Source organism: Chiloscyllium plagiosum, unplaced genomic scaffold, assembly GCF_037043375.1.
Source record: "Chiloscyllium plagiosum isolate Xiang-an unplaced genomic scaffold, Cpla_swu_hap1 HiC_scaffold_17, whole genome shotgun sequence".
NCBI lineage: Eukaryota > Metazoa > Chordata > Chondrichthyes > Orectolobiformes > Hemiscylliidae > Chiloscyllium > Chiloscyllium plagiosum.
Window position 1 is genome coordinate 45,523,958 of NW_028270155.1, and position 20,099 is coordinate 45,544,056.

Consider the following 20,099-nt stretch of genomic DNA (forward strand, 5'->3'; position numbering starts at 1 on the left):
AATTATTGCTTTCTTATTACACAGTACTCAGTCTAGAATGGCCTGTTCTCTAGTTAGTTCAACATATTGATCCAGAAAACAATCCTGTACGAGGAATTTCTCACCCACAGTATTAGATTGATTTGCCCAATTTATATCCAGATTAAAATCACCTATAAATACACTATTTATCACTTAATTTCCTGTTTAATGCCCAATATTGAGACTACACAGTTTAGTGGTCTATGCACAACCCTAAGTATTGTTATCCATCTTTTGGTGCCTGAGGCACCTTTGTGCCCAGTCACAAGAAAGAAGCCAAACACTGCTGCTGGTAAGAGCACTCTTAGAAAGAGGAGGATTGTTGGTTACCTGACAACAGGCATGATGATTAAGCAGAAAACAACTCTGCTCATTTTGGTGCTACTGGAACATCTGACATTAGACTGCACTGGAGTGCCTGCACAAGTGTCCATTGAGAGAGCTGCATCCATTCCTTTTGGAAAGGGTGCTGCTTCCTCACCATATTTCCCTCAACAAATCCAACCTCTTGTTTACCCATTTGTGAACCCAACAGTGTTGAGTATTTCATTCTGGCTGAATGTAAAGTCATACACACTGGATTGGCAGCGGTGATCTGTAAGGACCCAATAACTGATTATCCTCTCTCCAACTGTCATTCAGGATTTCCTAATTAGACAGAGGTCCCCTTCTCTTGGCCTACATGAAAAATGGATCTTCCACCTCATCCAAGTGGCTTGGAGAATACCTGCAGGGCAGAGTTGAACTGAGGAATCAGCAAAAAAGTAATTGGGCTGAAACTTGCAATGCATGATCAACTTATGTCCATCTAATTCAGGAAAGTCCTTCAGTGGAGAAAGTCCACCATCTTTGCCCAGTCTGGCCTATTGGTGACTGGAAACTCATCAGTGCAGTATGAATGATTGGAAAATGCCTAGCAAGCTATTTGGTTGTCAGCAACACATTCCCCAATTGGCCTTTAACAGATGGCACTGAGATACTTGCTGAACATCCATATTCCTGGACATGAAGTGGCAGTGCATTAAACTGGAAACCAAAAGCACAGTACTTCAGATGCTAGAAACTTGATGACTGGGAAGTAATTAAATCTAAACTGTTCTAACAGATACAGCCAAGCCTAATCATTTTCAGCATTTTCCTTGTTTTTTTCAGCATCCTCAGTATTTATCCTTTAGTTTTCTGATATGGTCAGATGATTGTAGTTTGTTTCCACTGCTGGAAAGCAGCAACTTCCTGGTGTCTAAATGCTGCAATTGGAGCTCCGACGACTTGCTATTAAAGGTATGCAAACTCAGTACTGACGACGACATCATGGCTTTGCATTTCATGCTGCAAAGAATTTCCAAAGGTCATAGCAATAGGGCAAACTGCTGCTGGTGCTTGTAGCTATGCCAGAGAGGAGATCTGTTATCATGTTAGGCCATGCTCATGCCATTCTCACATCCACTGTGGCTTGTCAGCATTTATCACTCAACCCCTCCAAACTACCCTTCAACAGATTACAAGGATTTTATTGAAGTATTGCCCTGTGAAAAGTTAGTAACTCCAAGCCCAAGCACAATTTTACTCCAGAGAAAACAACATTTATCCTTCCACCTCTCATTACTTTTGTCTGTAAGCCAGCCCATGTCAGATGTCACAATCTAAAGCTGGACTTTCAGCTGCTTGAGATCAGCCATCACATTCTCTTGAACATCCATAGCCTCCCAACAACCATGTTGCAGTCATGGAGGGATCATTGCACTTCCAGCATTAGGATAGTACTGCAGGACTCCTCTGGTGTGGTCCAGACACGGATTTGCTGAAACAACTTGCAATGGTCTACTCAAGTATAAATTTCATGGTCACATGAAATTAATGTGTATCTTATGTGATTATAAACTGTATTGATATACATGTTTTGAAATATCACTTCTTGTTATGCATCACTGGGGTGATGTTATGGACCAGGCCAGACCCCCTCAAAACATTAAGGTAGCCCAGACTAGAAATTTGCTAGTTGTTTTAAGCAGATGTAACATGGATATTCTATAAGAGATGCTGCTAGTCAACCCACTTTGTTTAAAACAAACAGAATTTACTTACAAGATTACTGAATGAAACAAACAAAAAGAACAGAATACTGAATAACTTAACCTCTCCAAAAATCCAACAGATTATGCCAGTTTAATGCGGTTTCCAGTACTTTGAACAATCCCCATAAACAGCCCTTGGCACAAAAGGTAAAATCAGACTCTGGTTCTTACAGGAGGGGAGAGAAATCAGATATCAGCATGGAACTACTTCTTTGGGTAGAATAGCTTTTCCTCTCTCCATTGCCACACTATTGTTAAAAACCAAACCAGAGAAAAACAGAGCTGGGAGAACTGGCCATTCCCCTTCCACCATACAAATGTTCTTTTACAAAACCTGAAAACATTCTGCCTGAGGCAGTATCTATTAGTTATAGTCAAATTGGCCCCAAATCCTTCAACCCCAGATGTTTTACAGTCCATGTCTTTCTGATCTCTGGAAAAAACCCAGCATAATCTTGTTAAAGAAGCAGCATTATAGGTGGCATGCTGCAAATCAAGTCCTGCTATTCCTGGATTAGTCAAAAGTTAAGAGATTCTGAGCATATGCAAAATTCCCCAATTTACTCATTCTTCAGACCCACATAAATACAGAACTTTGTTCTTCGTTAGAAGAAATATCTAGTTTAAACACACCCCCTTATGAACTTTCCCTACATAAACAGGGAGAAAACACAAATGTTATGGTGGGGATGGAAAGACTGGGAAAGTAGTTCAGTAGCCCCTATACAGTTTGCTGAAAAGTTTGTTGTGCTGATCAGAACACTGCTTCTGAAATCTTCCTTCTCAGGCCACTTTCACTTATTTGCAGGAGGAATGGGGTGACTGGTTCCAATTTAAAATAGTCACACCATACAGCAACTGTAAGAGGGAAAATAAAGCAGTGATTTTCAGGCTGGAGATGCATCTTATTGGCAAGAGAAAGAGACAACTCATATCTTTGACAAGATCTAGTTGCTTCTCCTAAACAGTTACACCCAAGCCATTCAGCTACCAGGGAGCCCATCATAGTGATAGGAAGAAGGATTTTGTCAGCAAAACCTGATCACTAATCCACAGACCAGTTAATTATTGCCATCCAACACTCCATTCATCCACACTTCTTGGCTCTAGGTAATCTCCAAACAGGGCTTCCACAACTGCTTGAAGTAGCTATGTACAATATTTACATACAATGTCAGGTTATTTTTGAAAAAAGGTGCAACAATCCTTTTGTTAAAAAAAAGTGTTTAAATTTTAGTCTACAATAAAAAACAGAAATAACGACAATTTTTATAATCAGAGTACTATTTGACTTAGAAATGGTGGGCTTTCCAATATCTGAAACTAACTAAATTCTGTACCACATGGATACATTGAGGGATTTGGGACTAGCTTTAGAATAATTGGAATTTTATGCACCACTAGTGGATTTTTATTTGGATTTCTTAGCAACTATGGAAGGTAAATAATTGGACTTTGAGATTTTTTGGACTCTACCCTTTTTTTAGAAAGCTTAAAAAAGGAAGACCCACAACTTAGAAAAGGGATTTTTTTTTTTTTAAAGTTCCCTTTGAGGTTTGAGCTATCCTCTGAAGTCCTTGGGTAAGGTGGTTGTAGAGAGTAGTGCTCCCAAGGGAAGAACATGGTGAACTAGGTTACCCAAGAGTCAACAGAATGTTGGGATAAAACCCAGAGGTTACTTTTAGCAGTGTATGTTTCAGCTCAGATGTAGAATAGCTCCAGAAAGAAGTTATATATTCTTGTCTGTATGTTAAGTGCTAGAGACAGGAACTTGTGGGAATACTATGGAGGTGGTGTTTTTTGATATTGTACAGTAGAGTTGAAGGTCATACAAAAATTTGTTTTTCTATTCAATTGAGGGCCTTATATAAAATTAGTTTTGCCATGTGTACTTTTATTGAAGTACAGAGAAAGTTTCAAAGTTACCAATTATGGCACCATCTTTGGTACAAATTTCTCAGTACAAATTCTTCAGGGAAAGAAATCCAGCATTTAAGATCATGGGAATGCTTTAGAAAATAATAGAAAAGAGTTCTTTCAACTTAGTCCATGCTAGCACCTAGGCTCTAATTCACACCAGGCTTCACCTAGAGGCTGGGAGACTGCTCTGGAATTATCTTTGAGGCCAGAAGTCCATGCTGACGACACTCCATGCCATGATGCACTGAGAGAGTCCTGTGAAGTACACACTTCACAAGGAATTCGGGACATCAAGGAAAAAGGGACAGAGCAGATGAGATCTGGCTGAGGAGCCTACTCCATGGCCATCTTGTTTAAGGATTAATGAATTGGAGAGAGTTTCTTTTGCAGAGTGCTTTAAAATCTTTGAATTTGCTATGGATAGTTTGATTCATTCTATTTTTATCTTCATTTCTTTTGTTAATAAACTTATTCTATTGTTAAAGCAGGCTCAGCAGCATTGTGTGCTTTCAGTGAGGAAATACTTAGTTAAAGCAAGACATGATCTATCAAGCCAGGTTTCTTCTGGGATCTGACTTGTCTGATAACATGATAACGTACAACATTCCAGCACTGAAAGCCATGAATGGCAAACTTAATATTTAGAGAATACTTGGATTTGTTCTGGTGACTCAAATGCAGCTGATACAGTGTACTACACCAGAATTAAGGTGTCACAATGGCTACCAGAATAATGAGCATTGGCCTGCATGAGTAGTTGTGTTTAGTAAACTTCAGCTGAATGTGAGGGAATGGCAGTCCTTCAAATTTCAGTAAAGGCTGGATTTGATTGGGGGACAGTGATATTTCTCTGGGTTTTGAATCTTTTGGGATATTGTTGGAAAACAAATTACTTTATTTTAAGATGTTAAAGTTCTTTCCAATTCTCTTCAAATGGTTTGTTTTTTTTTGTTCTGTTTAGTAAAATTTATGTTTTGTTCAAGAACATCTGCAATGTTGTTTGAAATCATTGCTTAACATGGTTAGTCACAAGTGACTAAAAACATTGATCTATCAAACTAGATTTCATTCTGTGACAGACTTAGAATCAGATATACAGCACAGAAGTGGACCTTTTGGTCCAACTTGTTCATGCCAATTAGGTATCCAAAATCAATCTAGTCCCAATTGCCAGAATTTGGCCTATCCCTCATCATATACCCATCCAGATGGCTTTTAAATGCTGTAATTTTACAAGCCTCCACCACTTTCTCTGGCAGCTCATTCCATACATGCACCACCCTCTCCATGAAAACATTGGCCCTCATCCCTTTTAATTTTTTTCCCTCACCCTAAACCTATGCCCTCTAGTTCTGAACTCCAACCTCAGGACTGGTCATCTATTTACCCTATCCATACCCCTCATGGTTTTATCAAACTCTACAACATCACCATTCAGCCTCTGACGCTCCAGGGAAAAACAGCCTCATCCTATTCAGCTTTCCTATAGCTCAAACCCCTGTCCAGTGTCACCATCAGCTTCAGTTGTACTTGCTGGCAATGTCAGCAATACAAGGATTACTCAAGGTTTGGTGCTATATACAAGTGGTGCACTTTAAGACATTCCTGGACTACCAGAACTTTTAACTATAAATTTAAAAAACTTAAATGCTGATGTAGAATATCTGAAATCAACCAGAATAGCTTGGAAAATCAAATCAGGTCAGCAATACTTCATCACAATTAATTAGTCTCCAACACAAAAGAGGCTAATCGTGGAAGCAGTAATTTAGAGACTTGATCAAGCTGCCCTCCCATCTATCCAACCCAAACTTTGGGTCTGCTACAAACATGACACTTGTCATCACAACAGTATAAAATTAGAGGAAATATACAATACCAATGTCCTGACAGGCATAAAATTCACAAAAGAGGGGAACAACAACAACAAACACCCATTCCTTGACAGGACAGTTGAACTTACAGTTAACTGAGCGCTTCAAACAAGTGTTTACAGAAAACAAAAACAGACTAAATACTTAACTTCAGAAGAAATCATCCCAACACAAACAGAGCTGCATCAAGACATTATTTCAACAAACTACATCACACTGCAGCATCCAAGAACTACAAACAGCAGAAGAAAAATATCTATATGTTTTCAAGGAAAACAGGTACCCAACAAACAATCTGCAGATTCCTCAAACAAGCAGACAATGCAACCAAAGGCTATACCACACTACCTTTCAAAGGCATATTAGAAATGACTTCCAGACTACTCAGACCCCTTGGCATCATGGTAGCCCACAAACCTACCAACACACTTAAACAGCAACTAATGAACCTATAGGATCCAATAGATACTACCAGCAAAACTAACGTTTAAAAGATGCAATGCAAGAACTGTAAAAACAAGTTACATTGAACAAACAAGCAGGAAACTTGCCACCAAGTTACACCAACTGGTAACCAAAAGATACAACCCACTATCACTAGTTTCTATACAGAGACAAAGAAGGACACCACTTTGACTGGGACAACACATCCTCAATCCGGCAAAGACAAAAGACACGCAGGTGATTTCTTAAGGTATGGAGTTCTGGTTAGAATGCCATCAAACAAACATCAATTTAGATCCTATCTACCCTCCCTTGGGGGTAAAAGGAACTGGAAGTGACATCACCAACCTTAAGAAACCAAGAACTATAAATAGAGAGGCAGGACATACCACCAGTGCTTCACTAGAGACTCTCACTGATATTACCTAGTATGGTGTCAAAACATCTGTAAACAAACCTTCAAGTTCAGCAAGCTCTCTTACATACCCCACCTGAGCTACAAATCTTCGCAAAAATCACTAATCGTAAAAAGCCCTTCTGCCCAATGGGTCTGCACCAATCAATAACAAGCACCTAATTATTATAATTCTATTTTCCAGCATTTGGCTCATAGCCTTGTATTACAAGTGCACATCTAAAACAGTTAATAGGTTACAATTTCTCCTTTGAATCCTCTCACTTCCTCCAGACCAAAGGGGTAGCCATGGGCACACGTATGGGCCCCAGCTCTGCCTGTCTTTGTTGGCTACGTAGAGCAGTTGATCTTCCGTAATTACACCAGCACTACTCCCCACCTCTTCCTCCGCTACATTGACTGCATTGGTGCCACCTCATGCTCCCGCGAGGAGGTTGAGCAATTCATCAACACATTCCACCCTGACCTTAAATTTACCTGGACCATCTGACACCTCCCTCCCCTTCCTGGACCTCTCCATCTCCAGTAATGACGACTGACTTGACACTGACATTTTTTACAAACCTACCGACTCCCACAGCTACCTGGATTACACCTCTTCCCACCCTACCTCTTGTAAAAATGCCATCCCATATTCCCAATTCCTCCGCCATATCTGCTCCCAGGAGGACCAGTTCCACCACAGACCACCAGATGGCCTCCTTTAGAGACTGCAATTTCCCTTCCCACGTGGTTAAAAATGCCCTCCAACGCATCTCGTCCACATCCCGCACCTCTGCCCCCAGACCCCATCCCTCCAACCGTAGCAAAGACAGAACACCCCTGGTGCTCACCTTCCACCCTACCAATCTTCACATAAACCAAATCATCCGCTGACATTTCCGCCACCAGGAATATATTTCCCTCCCCATCCTTTTCCACCTTCTGCAAAGACCATTCCCTCTGACTACCTGGTCAGGTCCACACCCCTACAACCCACCCTCCCATCCTAGCACTTTCCCCTGCCACCGCAGGAACTGTAAACCTGCGCCCACACCTCCTCCCTCACCTCTATCCAAGGCCCTAAAGGAGCCTTCCACATCCAAAGTTTTACTTGCACATCCACTAATATCATTTATTGTATCCGTTATTCCCAATGCGGTCTCCTCTATATTGGGGAGACTGTGCGCTTCCTAGCAGAGCGCTTTAGGGAACATCTCCAGGACACCCACACCAATCAACCACACCGCCCCATGGCCCAACATTTCAACTCCCCCTTCCACCCTGCCGAGGACATGGAGTTTCTGGGCCTCCTTCACTGCCACTCCCTCACCACCAGATGCCTGGAACACTTCAACCCCAGGGCATCAATGTGGACTTCAACAGTTTCCTCATTTCCCCTTCCCCCACCTCACCCTAGTTCCAAACTTCCAGCTCAGCACTGTCCCCATGACTTGTCCAACCTGCCTATCTCCTTTTCCACCTATCCATTCCACCCTCTCCTCCCTGACCCATCATCTTCATCCCCTCCCCCACTCACCTATTGTACTCTATGCTACTTTCTTCCCACCCTCTAGCTTATCTCTCCACGCTCACTGCCTTTATTCCTGATGAAGGGCTTTTGCCCGAAACGTCGATTTCGAAGCTCCTTGGATGCTGCCTGAACTCCTGTGCTCTTCCAGCACCACTAATCCAGAATCTGGTTTCCAGCATCTGCAGTCATTGTTTTTACCTTCTACCTATACCACCCTTTCAAGCAGAAAAGGGCCGGATTCCCACTCCCTCTGCGTGGGTGGGGGGAGAATGCCATTTTCCTCATCTCCACTAAACCTCCTGCCTCTTGTCTTAAATCTATGTGTCCTGGTTATTGATCCATCCACAAGAGGGAAGTTCCTTCTTGTCTGCTCTATCCTCAGGTGTGAAGGGCACTGGGGGGGGGGGGGGGGGCAGGGAAGAAGGGTGAATGTAAAGGGAGTGGAAAGGTTCTGAGAGAGAGGGGAAAAAAGACGGGTGAGGAACGAGTGTGAATATGCAGGATCAGAGAGGGGTATGTGGGATAGTGACTGTGTGCAGGGATGTGAGTGATGGTGGAGGCAGGGGGACAGTGAGTTTCCAAGTGAGGCTGTGGGGTGGTGAGTGAGACGTGGTGTGGAGGGAAGAGTAGACTGAGTGTGGGGGGGAGAAAGAGTATACAGTGGGGAGTAGACTGGGTGTTGGGGGCGGGGAAATTGAGTCTGTGGTGGGGAAAGAGTATACAGTGAGGGGTTTAGACTGAATCTGTGTGGAGGGGGGGTGAGGAAGGGAGTATAGTGAGTGGAGTAGATGGAGTCTGTATGGAGGGGGGGGGGGGGAGAAGAGTGGGGAGTATACAGTGAGGGGAGTAGACCGAGTGTGTGTGGGGGAGGGGGGGGGGCAGGTACAGGAAAGGAGCTGAGGATATGATGTGGAGAGGGGGAGGGGCGGGGGGTCGGTAGACGTTACTGAGACGGTTCGAATATAAACCGAAAACGGAACGAACGCGCGAGATCTTTCTTTGTCGCGTAAAAGCTCGTCGCCATGACGTCACAACAAGGGCCAATTGTTGCGCGAGGTGTTCGCACCCTCCAGCTCATGAGTCGTACGGCGGCTGGGGTATGCCGCGCGCATGTGCAGTGAAGTGGCCGTCGCCATTGCTGTTGAGACTGTTCTCGTTCCGGCCCGGTGACAAGCTGACGGAGGTGTCTGCGACTAGACAGAGGGGCTTACGGCTGGTGGGAGAGAGAGTGTGTGATTAGAGACTGAGCGGAGGGCCAGGAGAAAGAAAACGAACAGACGCTCGTTTTCAGTGAGTATTAACCCCGTCCCCATTTGATGGATCCGAGGGTAGCCTGGTTTCAGCCAGAACAGCTCGGACCTGCCAACATTTTGTGGATGCAAATTTGGGAAACGACGCAGGGGCTGAGGAATCTGTTCTTTAATAATAACTGTGCGGCGGCAGCGGCGACGGCAGCAACGAGTGTGGGCAGCGAGACCATGTTGAGAGAGAGGAGCAGCCAGGGAGGAGGGGACTTTGGCGTTCAGAGGGATTTCCTCCCACTCGAGCCCAGCGCAAATAACAGCAACTTCCCAGCCAGCCCAGGAGAAGGTGGCTGCCGGAAGGGCTACCCCGACAACAGCAATAGGACCAGTGGCACGGGCAACAAGAGGAAACGGGACAACAAGGCAAGCACTTTCGGGTTAAACTACAGCCTCTTGTCTGGAAGTGGCCATTACAACGGAACTCCCTGGAAAAGCCGAAACTACAGCGAGGGAGTCTTGGGGTAAGATTTCTTACTTGCTTGCTTTCTTTCTTTTCCTGTAAAGGTAGTTTCAGATGGTCCTCTTCCTGCTCGGTGAACGCTAATTCTGGTGCTGGTCATGTCGCAAAGGAGTTCTCAAATCGTGCTTTAAAGACAGCTCAGTCGATGCCCTCATTTATAATGCAGCCAATTCAGTGGATGTCAAAGATTGCCCACGTGTTAAAGTGGTGCTGTCTTAATGAAAATGTGATTGGAAAAGTTTATGTTTTGGGCTGTTGAGGAAAGAATCATGCATTGTTTTTGTTTTGTAGTGCCTGTCAAGTCATATATTTGGTGCATTTTATCACTCCACGATGTGTGAGCAATAGAAGGAAAGTTTAGCCATTTTGTAAGACTGCCTGTTTAAGATCATTAACTATGCCCATCAGTCAGTGTCATGTAATACAGAGTCCATTTTGTTTAATTGCATAAGAAACAGATTTATATATGAAATGTCCACATCAATCTCTTGTCCCATTTCAGCTGACACTTGGAATGAGTGAAATTTTAAAATATATTAATTGTTCATTAGTTGACTTTTACACTGTGATGTATGGTTTTTGGGTCTAAATGACATTTAAATTTGTGCATCAAATTTTAGTGTTTTCATTTAACATCTCAACAGAAATGTATTTAGTTTACTTTCATTGGGCATCATTAAAGTACAGAATTGTTAAATAAAATCAGAGAATCTCTACACTGTAGACAGAGACCATACAGTGCATCAAGTCTGCACCAACCACCTGAACCCCCCTCATGCTACAACCCTGGACACAATGGGGCAATTTAGTTGCGCCGGTCCACTGAACCATCTTTGGACTGTGGGAGAAAATGGGAGCACCTGGCAGAAACTCATGTAGACACAGGGAGAATTTGGAAACTCCACCAAGATAGTCACCCAGGCTGAAATTGAACCTGGATTCCTGGCACAGTGCTAACCGCTGTGCTGCCATGCTGCACTTCAAAAAAACTTGCTACTTTGCTTCTGTATTTTAGAATGTCTACTTTCACTTTGAAACATTACTCTAAATGATGGCAGTAGTTTTAAAATGATTGATACATCATGCTTGCATTGAAAAAAAGGGTTTTCCCCTCAAAAATTGAAAGCAAGTGTGCATAGTGAATTTCAGTCTACCCACGTGGTTTCCACATGTTTCTTGAAGTTCATATGGGTAAATCTGATAGCTGCATATATAAATTTTGGAATGAGTGGCAGTTTGGAAAGAACCTTCTCAGGTGAAGTTAATACTTCAAATCGGCTGCTGTAGCAAAACCTGTATCTATCTTTTTGTCAATTTGAAAATGTGACTATTATGGTTAAATGCACATTTTAATGTCACCTGCTTCATGATTAATTTGTTTTACGACTGCATGTTTTCTTATCTTGAACTCTTCAGATTCGCAGCAAGAAATGAAAGATTGATTGTTTTCCCTCTTTCTGATTTCCAAGTAAATGACTGACTCTGATATTAATGAGGATATGACAAAGTGTTTTGGTTCATGTGGTAAATATGCCATTGAATGTGTCATAAATCATGGGATCTTTCTGATCTATGTGTGCTGAGACTAGTGAACTGAACCAGTTGTGGTTGGGGTGTACAGTGAGCCATAGAATCTCAGGATGAGCTTGGCATAATGAGAATGTTCACCTGTTGTGTGTCTGTTCTATGCAAGAGAAAAATGTCTAGTCCCACTCATCTGTCTTTTTCCCTGTAGTTCTGCACTTCTTTGTGTTTATTGCTTATTATCCAATTCCTTTTTGAAAGCTATGATGGAATCTGCACTCAGGCAGTGCATTCCTTATCCTAAGCACTCACTAAATAAAAAAGTATTCTCTTGTGTTGCCTTTTGATTCCTTTGACACTCATCTTAAATTGGTTCTCAATCCTCCCGTCAATAGGAACAGTTTCTTCCGCTCAACTCTGTCCAGGTCTCTTTTTGAGTATGTTTATCAAATTTCATTTAAACTTTCCGCCTCCAAGACCACCAGCCTTGGCTTCTACAATCTCCATGTAACTGAAGTCCCTGATCACTGAGTATGTTTGCATACATCTTTTTGTCTCTAATGCCTTCACTTCATTCCCAAGTATGGTGTTGAGAATTGGATACAATATCCCAGTTGAGGCCAAAACCGTGCTTTTGTAAAAGTTTATTTTATTTTCCTGTCTTCTATTCTGTATGCCTCTAGTTATAAAACTGATTCCCACATATCTTAAAACCAGCATTCACAACTTGTTCTACTGCTATCAATAGATTTGTGCACATATACCTTTGGACCTCTCTGTTCCTGCACTACTTTTAGCAATATTCTTTATTTATTCTATATTATCTCCTTTTTTTTTCCTTTCAATCTATATCACTGTAGATTGTGGTGTACCAATCAACCTGAAAATAAAGCAACCCAGTTTTGCAGGCCCAAAAATAATGTTTTTTTTACATACTTGGCATATGAGTCCATCCCACAGCCACACACACATGCACCCTCCACTGCTGCCAAATCTTCTTGACTATTATGTACTATATTCACATTTATACTCTACCTCAATTTTTCACCTCACAGACACATGTTTTACTTGCCATATAACTGGGCACAAGGGATTGATCATACAATATAGGCTGTGTTGCAGGATTTGTGGAAATGTAAGATATGTTGACCAAGCAGGCCCATATGGCAAATCCCTCAAAGGGAAATAAGGCTTTCAGCAAAATAACAGGGTGGACTAGCCATTCGGATACAGAATTGGCTTGAAGTTAGAAGACAGAGGGTGGCGGAGGGTTGCTTTTCAGACCGGAGGCCTGTGACCAGTGGTGTGCTACAATGATCAGTGCTGGGTCTGTTGCTTTTCATCGTTTTTGTATAAAGGATTTGGATGTGAACATGGGAGGTATAGTTAGTAAATTTGTAGATGATGCCAAAATTGGAGGTATAGTGAACAGCGAAGGCTACCTTAGAGTGCAACGGGATCTTGATCAGATGAGCCAATGGGCTGGCAGATGGAGTTTAATTTAGATAAATGTGAGGTGCTGCATTTTGGAAAGACCAATCCGAGCAGGACCTGTACACTTAATGATAAGATCCTGCGGAGTGTTGCTGAACAGAGATGTTGGAATGAGATTCATAGTTCCTTGAAAGTGTAGTCACAAGTAGATAGGATAGTGAAGAAGGCGTTTGGTATGCTTTCCTTTATTGGTCAGAGTATTGATTTAAAGGAACTGGGAGGTCATGTTGCAGTTGTACATGACATTGGTTCGGCCACTTTTGGAATATTGAGAGATTCTGGACTCCTTCCAATCAGCAGGATGTTGTGAAACTTGAAAGGGTTCAGAAAAGATTTACAAAGATATTGCCAGGGTTGGAGGATTTGAGCTATAGGGAGAGACTGTTTTCTCCCTACAAGTTGGGGCTGTTTTCCCTGGAGTATCGAGGCTGAGGGGTGACCTTTTTATAGAGGTTTATAAAATCAGGAGGGGCATGGATAGGGTGAATAGAGAAGGTCTTTCCTTGGGTTGGGGAATCCAGAACTAGAGGGCGTAGGTTTAGGGTAAGAGGGGAAAGATTTAAAAGAAATGTAAGGGGCAACATTTTCACACAAGAGTGTGGTGCATGTATAGAATGAGCTGCCAGAGGATGTGGTGGAGACTTGTACAATTAGTATTTCGGAGGCATCTGGATGCGTAAATGAATAGGAAGGGATTTGGGCCATGTGCTGGAAATTGGGACTAGATTAGGTTAGCATATCTTTTCAGCATGGACGAGTTGGACTGAAGGGTCTGTTTCTGTGCTGTACAGCTCCGACTCTAAATGAAGTGTGCAGTTGGATTCAAGCTAAGGGTTATACATTTGCTCATGTCAAATGTACTACATCAAGGCAATAAAAGTGGAACACTGGTGTGAGCAAAGAAGAAGCAGTAATCCTACCTAAAACAAGATATCCAAGACCACGGCTTCCCATTGGGGTCACCAACTGAAATGTTTGGGTGATGAGCTCCAAAGCAACATGGCCTTTTTAGCTCCTTTGCAGTTTAAAAAAATAATGGATATGACTTAACTGACTAATCCTCCAGGTTTGATTGCTTTGTTGAAATGTAGATGTTTTCTACTTAAACTCTGGACCATGCAGCAGCAGCAATTAACCCAGGATTGAATGCACCATGTGTACAGCGACTGGTTATTGACCTGGGCTTGATGAACATGCTTAGGGATGATCCTTGAAAATTGTCAGAATGTTTTTGCAATCATAATTTAAAAAACTTTATTCATGGAATGTGGTCATCACTGGGTAGGCTAGCATTTATTGCACCATCCCTAATTGCTCAAAGGGCAGTTAAGAGTCAACCTCATTACTGTCGATATAGAGTAACCTGTAGGCCAGAGCAGGTATGGTGGTGGTTTCCTTCCTATAGCTCAAATGAGCTTTGCAAAAATCAACAATGGTTTCATGGTCATCATTCAACTTTTAATTTAAAAATTTTTAAAATTGAAATTAATTCCACTATCTGCCATGGCACGATTCAAACCTAGTTTCCAAAACATTACTTGGGTTTCTGGATTAACAGTCTAATGATAACATCATGAGGCCATTGCTTCCCCCGTGTGTATGTATGCTCTTAATTCCAACAAGATTTCGGAGCAAAGCTAGATGGTGTACCTGAAACAAAAATGTATTAGATTAGATTACTTACAGTGTGGAAACAGGCCCTTCGGCCCAACAAGTCCACACTGCCCCGCCGAAGCGCAACCCATCCATACCTAACACTACGGGCAATTTAGCATGGCCAATTCACCTGACCTGCACATCTTTGGACTGTGGGAGGAAACCGGAGCACCCGGAGGAAACCCACGCAGACACGGGGAGAACGTGCAAACTCCACACAGTCAGTCGCCTGAGGCGGGAAGTGAACCCGGGTCTCTAGCGCTGTGAGGCAGCAGTGTTTGCCACCGTGCCGCCCACAATGTATTGCGTTTCAGGAGAAGGTAAAATTGTTCGGGTTACTAAAAGACCTCTGCCAAACTCTCCGGCAATTCACCGTCAGATGGCAATAAAAATGAGTACTTTTTACACCATTGTATCAGCCACATAGATAACCATTGGCTTTTTCTTTCTGCACAGCCACTGTATTATGTCAGGGTTTGAAAACCATTAAAATGAAACTACAGGACGCAAGATGAGCGTTAGTGATTCTAACCTACGTGACTGACAGAATGAAGTTAAAACCTATTATAACTTTCAAATGCAAGACCTTGCTGAAAATCAAGTACCTTGCTAAAGTTTTGATGTAAGATTAAATGAGAATGGAATTAAGATGTAGATCAATTATGTCTGAATAGGAATCCCAATTGCCTACATAAATCTTTGTGGACACTGTTCAGGTCCAATATAACTGATGAGGTGAAGAGGACTCTGTAAAGAAATTACATTCAAATTGCAGTTATGCAGGAATGCTATCATCGAAAGGTCAACAGTTTGGATGTGTTCCTCAATAAGCCGTACACTGATCATATTTTGTAGAATGGAATAAATGGGTATTTAATGGAAAAAAGAATCTTCGAAAAGAGCACAAATATGTGTACTTGGGGTTTTGACATCAAGTTGGGCGCTGCTATTGCCGTATAAACTGTCAGTGGATTATTCAGAAACTTAATTAGTTGGATGGTGAGAAAGATGATTTTTTTCTTTGTAGAAGAATGTTTCTGAAACCAAAACATTACAACTGCTCCAGAAGAAGAACCTTTATGATTAAGTCATCGTCAGAGTAAAACTGAATTCCATAAACTATTGGATGCTGAAGACAATTTAATTTGACAGCGTTTTACAGGGAATTTGATCCTCTCATTATGATTAAAGGTATCTTTATGGGATTAATATATTGAATAAACAGTGCAACGTTAGTATTATGAATTTTTAAATTTCAAAATAGCAACCACCATGCCCGCGTCGATTCAGATTTTATATACGTCTGTCCCTGTTGTAGAGTTTTCAAAGGTTAACTAAAACACTGACATCTGCAGTAAATTTCAGCTCCCACATGTCTAACCATTCCACCAGCCCTTCTATGTTATCTTGAGGCTTAAAAGACTTTCCCTGTACACCGTTCTAAGTTTATTGCCAGCTGAAATGTTGAAATTATACCTTACGTATGCACTGAAATTCATCAAGACAAGTGATGGTACTAATACCGATTCCTGGGGAATGTTGCTACAAACCTTCCTCCATGCCAGGAAACATCATTCCTCACTACTTTCTGTCACACAGCCAACTTTGTATCTGTTCATTCTGCCACTGTCATTTCTGTTATATGGGCTTTAACTTTGTGTCAACTTAACTTGGTTGGTTACTCTTTTAATCTTTGATCTGAAGGCTGTGAGCTCAAGCCTCATGCTAAGAATTTGATATTGCTGTAACCTTCTGACTATACTTCAGAGATTGCTCTTTAGACTATTGTTCGAGGTCAGAATTACATATAACAGCAATTTTGATTTGCTGATTCTCCTTGATCTCTCCACTGTTTCCTTCATAGTTGTCAAGTCCATTCTCGCTCTCTCTCAAAAAGTATCTTCTTTTCCAGTCCATCTGTCTGGTAGTGTTTTCTCATATTGCAGAGCAAAATGAAATAATAAAGTTACATCAAATCTAGTGTCGTCTTTGCCAGGTGATTCGGACATTGTTGAATTTCCTTGCTTTATATGTGGTATCTCCTTGTAATGCTAACTGAAATGCAAATACGTGTTTTCAGTTTGCAGCTGCATACTGACAAACTCTCTGCTTCCATAATTCTTGACATTTTTTTCATTTACCTGTTCAACTTTCAAACCTGAGCCATCTTGCAAGTAAATATTGTTAATGATGTAAGAATTCTGTTTTATTGTAGCAAATAATTTTCCATCTCCTATCTTGACTGTCATATTTCCTGATTTTACTTTTCTTTCTAAGTCTAAATATGCCAAGCATGGTCATGCCACTCAGCCATAACCTCCTTTTCCATGTTCAGTTAGTGACAGGAATACCACCTTCCATTCCTTTTCCAGGAATCACTAGCTTCTGATGCCTCTTTTCCAATCCAGGTTTTACTGGTTTCTTTAACTCAAGTTAATTGAAAATTACTTTTAACTTTCCTTTTTTAATTTAGTGTATTATGATTCATTATACAATATTTCAGTAATCTCATTTCTGTTACTCCCTTTCCCATCCCACTGTATCTGTACCTTTTTCAATTAGCTACACTACTAGAAATGACAGGTTGGAGCTCAGCTTAACATCTCATTTGAAAAGAAACCATACAATTAATGCAGCCCTGCTTTGGTACTACACTGGAGTGACAGCTTAAGTCTTTGAAACCACAATCTTCTGAACTAGCAAGTGATCATTTTAGCAACTGACCACTATTCATATTTCAGTTGTTAGGTTTATCTCAAATGGAGAATCAAGCTGGAAGGTCATGTCTTTCTAATTTGTCTGCTTGTACGTGCATGATTTTGTTTTTTGTATTTCTTTTTGCATATTTCAGTTGGCTGAAAGCATGAAACTAGAGTATGACTCTCAACTTTCCATTAGATATATAATTTCGAAAGTCAAAATTTCAGATGTTTGCTTGCAGAATTCAGCCAGGATTCTGCTTTTACTGTCCCTATTACACCCCCAGACAAAGCACAGTCAATTATCTACAGATGATTGGAAGCATTTGAAATGTGTTCACCACAAATAATTTGGGACAAGAGAAAATTGGCATCTTGGAAAATGTTGAGACTCTCAGTTGTAGGTAATGTTTGTATTTTAAGTTGGAAAATAGGAAAACATAACCATGCATGTTTTATTGATATGTATTGGTACAAAGTTGAAGTCCTCAGTAGGTTTAAAGTTCGTAGTGTTTGGCCTTGAAGCGGTTAGCCTGCAGATTAGAAGCAGTGCATGAAAAGTTTCTGTTGCCTCAGTTATGCTCTGTCAAATGATCGGTTGTGATTTGTTTTCTGACATCTGGGTTAGTTTGAAGATCTAATATTTTCATGGAAGTTCAGTGATCAGATGGTTGATAATTTTTGGCACTTGTTAAGGCTATAATCAGTTTTTGCTTGAACCTTAAATGTGGCTGATTACTAAAGAAATATTGCTTATCTTGGTGCAGGTCAATTTTTAACTTTTGAGCATTTGCTATGGCTCAATAACTGAAGAAACAAGTGCCTAACTGCTGGTGCATGTTGAGTTTTGCTAAAATGTCAGGGTTCATTGTACTTAAAACCCTCGATCACATTTTGAAAATCTTGAGCATTTTTGATTTGTGTTCTTGGCTCTCTTTTAGAATGGACTCTATATTGTTATGCAATGTTCCATTTGAAGAGTAATTAGCAACTATTTCTTTCACTCCAAGAAACAAGTATTCACTTTTTTGCAAAAACTGCTGTTCCTGCAAATCAGATATGGAAATGCCCATGATCCAACCATTTTTCTGATTGGAACGCAATGTCGAGAGAAATTTTGCAGGGAAATTGATATTAAAGTTAAATCTTTGTATTAAGTAATAACTAAAGGAAACTTTGCCCTTTTCAGTCACTGAATACACTGAGAGGTTTATGCAACAGTATATATACTTTGGTTTGTCTTCATGCAAGTTGTAGTGCTTCCCTCTTTAACAAATGTTTTAATTTGCAGTACGTTGGGGTGTGTGATTCCTGGGTCAGTCATGTCCTGCTGAAATAAATGGCAGGACCTTTATTATCACTTTCAATTTGCCAGCCAGGTTCTTGGTGTGGCATTGGGGGGAGCGATGTTGGCATTGTTCTTGTCTCATCAAGACAGTTGTAATTTTTCTACCTGATATCTCAGCTTAACGCATTTTGATTAAATTCTCAAGTTTGTGATTATTTAAGTTGTGAGACAAGCTTAATTCTGTCCACAAATGCTGCCAGACCTGCTGAGTTTCTCCAGCAATTTATTTTTGTTTCAGATTTTCACCGTTTGCAGTTTTATTGTTTTAATTGCATAACTGGTGCTCAATAGAAATTGCTGTCATGGTGACACTTATTTTTAAGAAATGCATTGACTATTAATAGAAAGCACCTTGGCTTACACTCTCTCAATGTAGGTAAATCTGCATCTTGTGTCTGCTTGCATAATAAGCACTTGCCACACTTGAGTAACCAAGGATGCAAGGCATTCACTAAGACCAAAACAAAATCGCATTGATTTTCACCATGCCATTTTACTAACAATTGTATTGATTACATTCATTTTGCAAATCAAATATGCTTAGCCATATGGTTAGCAAGGCTGCTTCTTGAGAACTGCAATAGTGGAGAGCATTCCATCAATTTCTTGCCTTGTGCTTTGCGATCAAGATTCCCTGCCTCGAACCTCATCTTGTGGCCACAGAATTTATAATGACTAGTTCAGACAAGGTTTTGGTCAAGGATGTTAATAATAAGGGATTCAGTAATTGGCATGCCATTTCAAATCAACGCAAGATTTTGTGAGAGATAATCATTGCCTGACATGTGATCCATAGTGGTCACTTGCTTTTTGTTAGCCCAAGCCTGAATGTTGTGCAGTTCTTCCTACACATGGGCTTCAGATCTGAGTTGTCACAAATAATCAGAAAAAAAATCATTTCTAGCATTTCTTTTTATGATGGAAAGAGGTTCTTGATGAAGTCGCTGAACTTGGTTGGACCTAAGACATTCCCACAGGGATTCTTCAGAGTAATGTCTTGAAACTCAGATCACTGCTTCCTACAGTTACAACCTTCTTTCTTATGCTAGGTATGACTTTAACCAGTGGAGACTTCTCACTCCAATTCTTAGTGATTGCTGTTTTCATCAAACTCGTTGGTGCTACACTTGGGTCAGTTGCTATCTTGATGTAATGGGGGATCACTCTTAAATCACCTCTAGAATTCAGCTTTTTTGAAAAAAATGACATTATAAATTCTGGATTTGAGTAGCCCTGGTGAAATGCATTTGATAGCACTTCAAATGACATGTTCCATCACTTTGCTATAAACTCGAGCAGACTAATGAAGTGGTAACTTGTCAGATTAGGTTTATCTTGCTTGTGGATGTGAT

The 20,099-nt window shown here is 41.0% G+C and overlaps 1 protein-coding gene across 1 annotated transcript in view; it reads left to right on the forward strand.

Moving 5' to 3' along the window:
• The first annotated feature begins 9,294 nt into the window (after positions 1-9,294).
• Positions 9,295-20,099, forward strand: part of tent4b (terminal nucleotidyltransferase 4B) — a 91,454-nt gene continuing 80,649 nt past the window's right edge. The window contains exon 1 of the mRNA XM_043706948.2: positions 9,295-10,027. Within this exon, the coding sequence (XP_043562883.1) occupies positions 9,579-10,027 (449 nt within the window). The 5' untranslated portion in view covers positions 9,295-9,578. The remainder of the gene's footprint in view (positions 10,028-20,099) is intronic.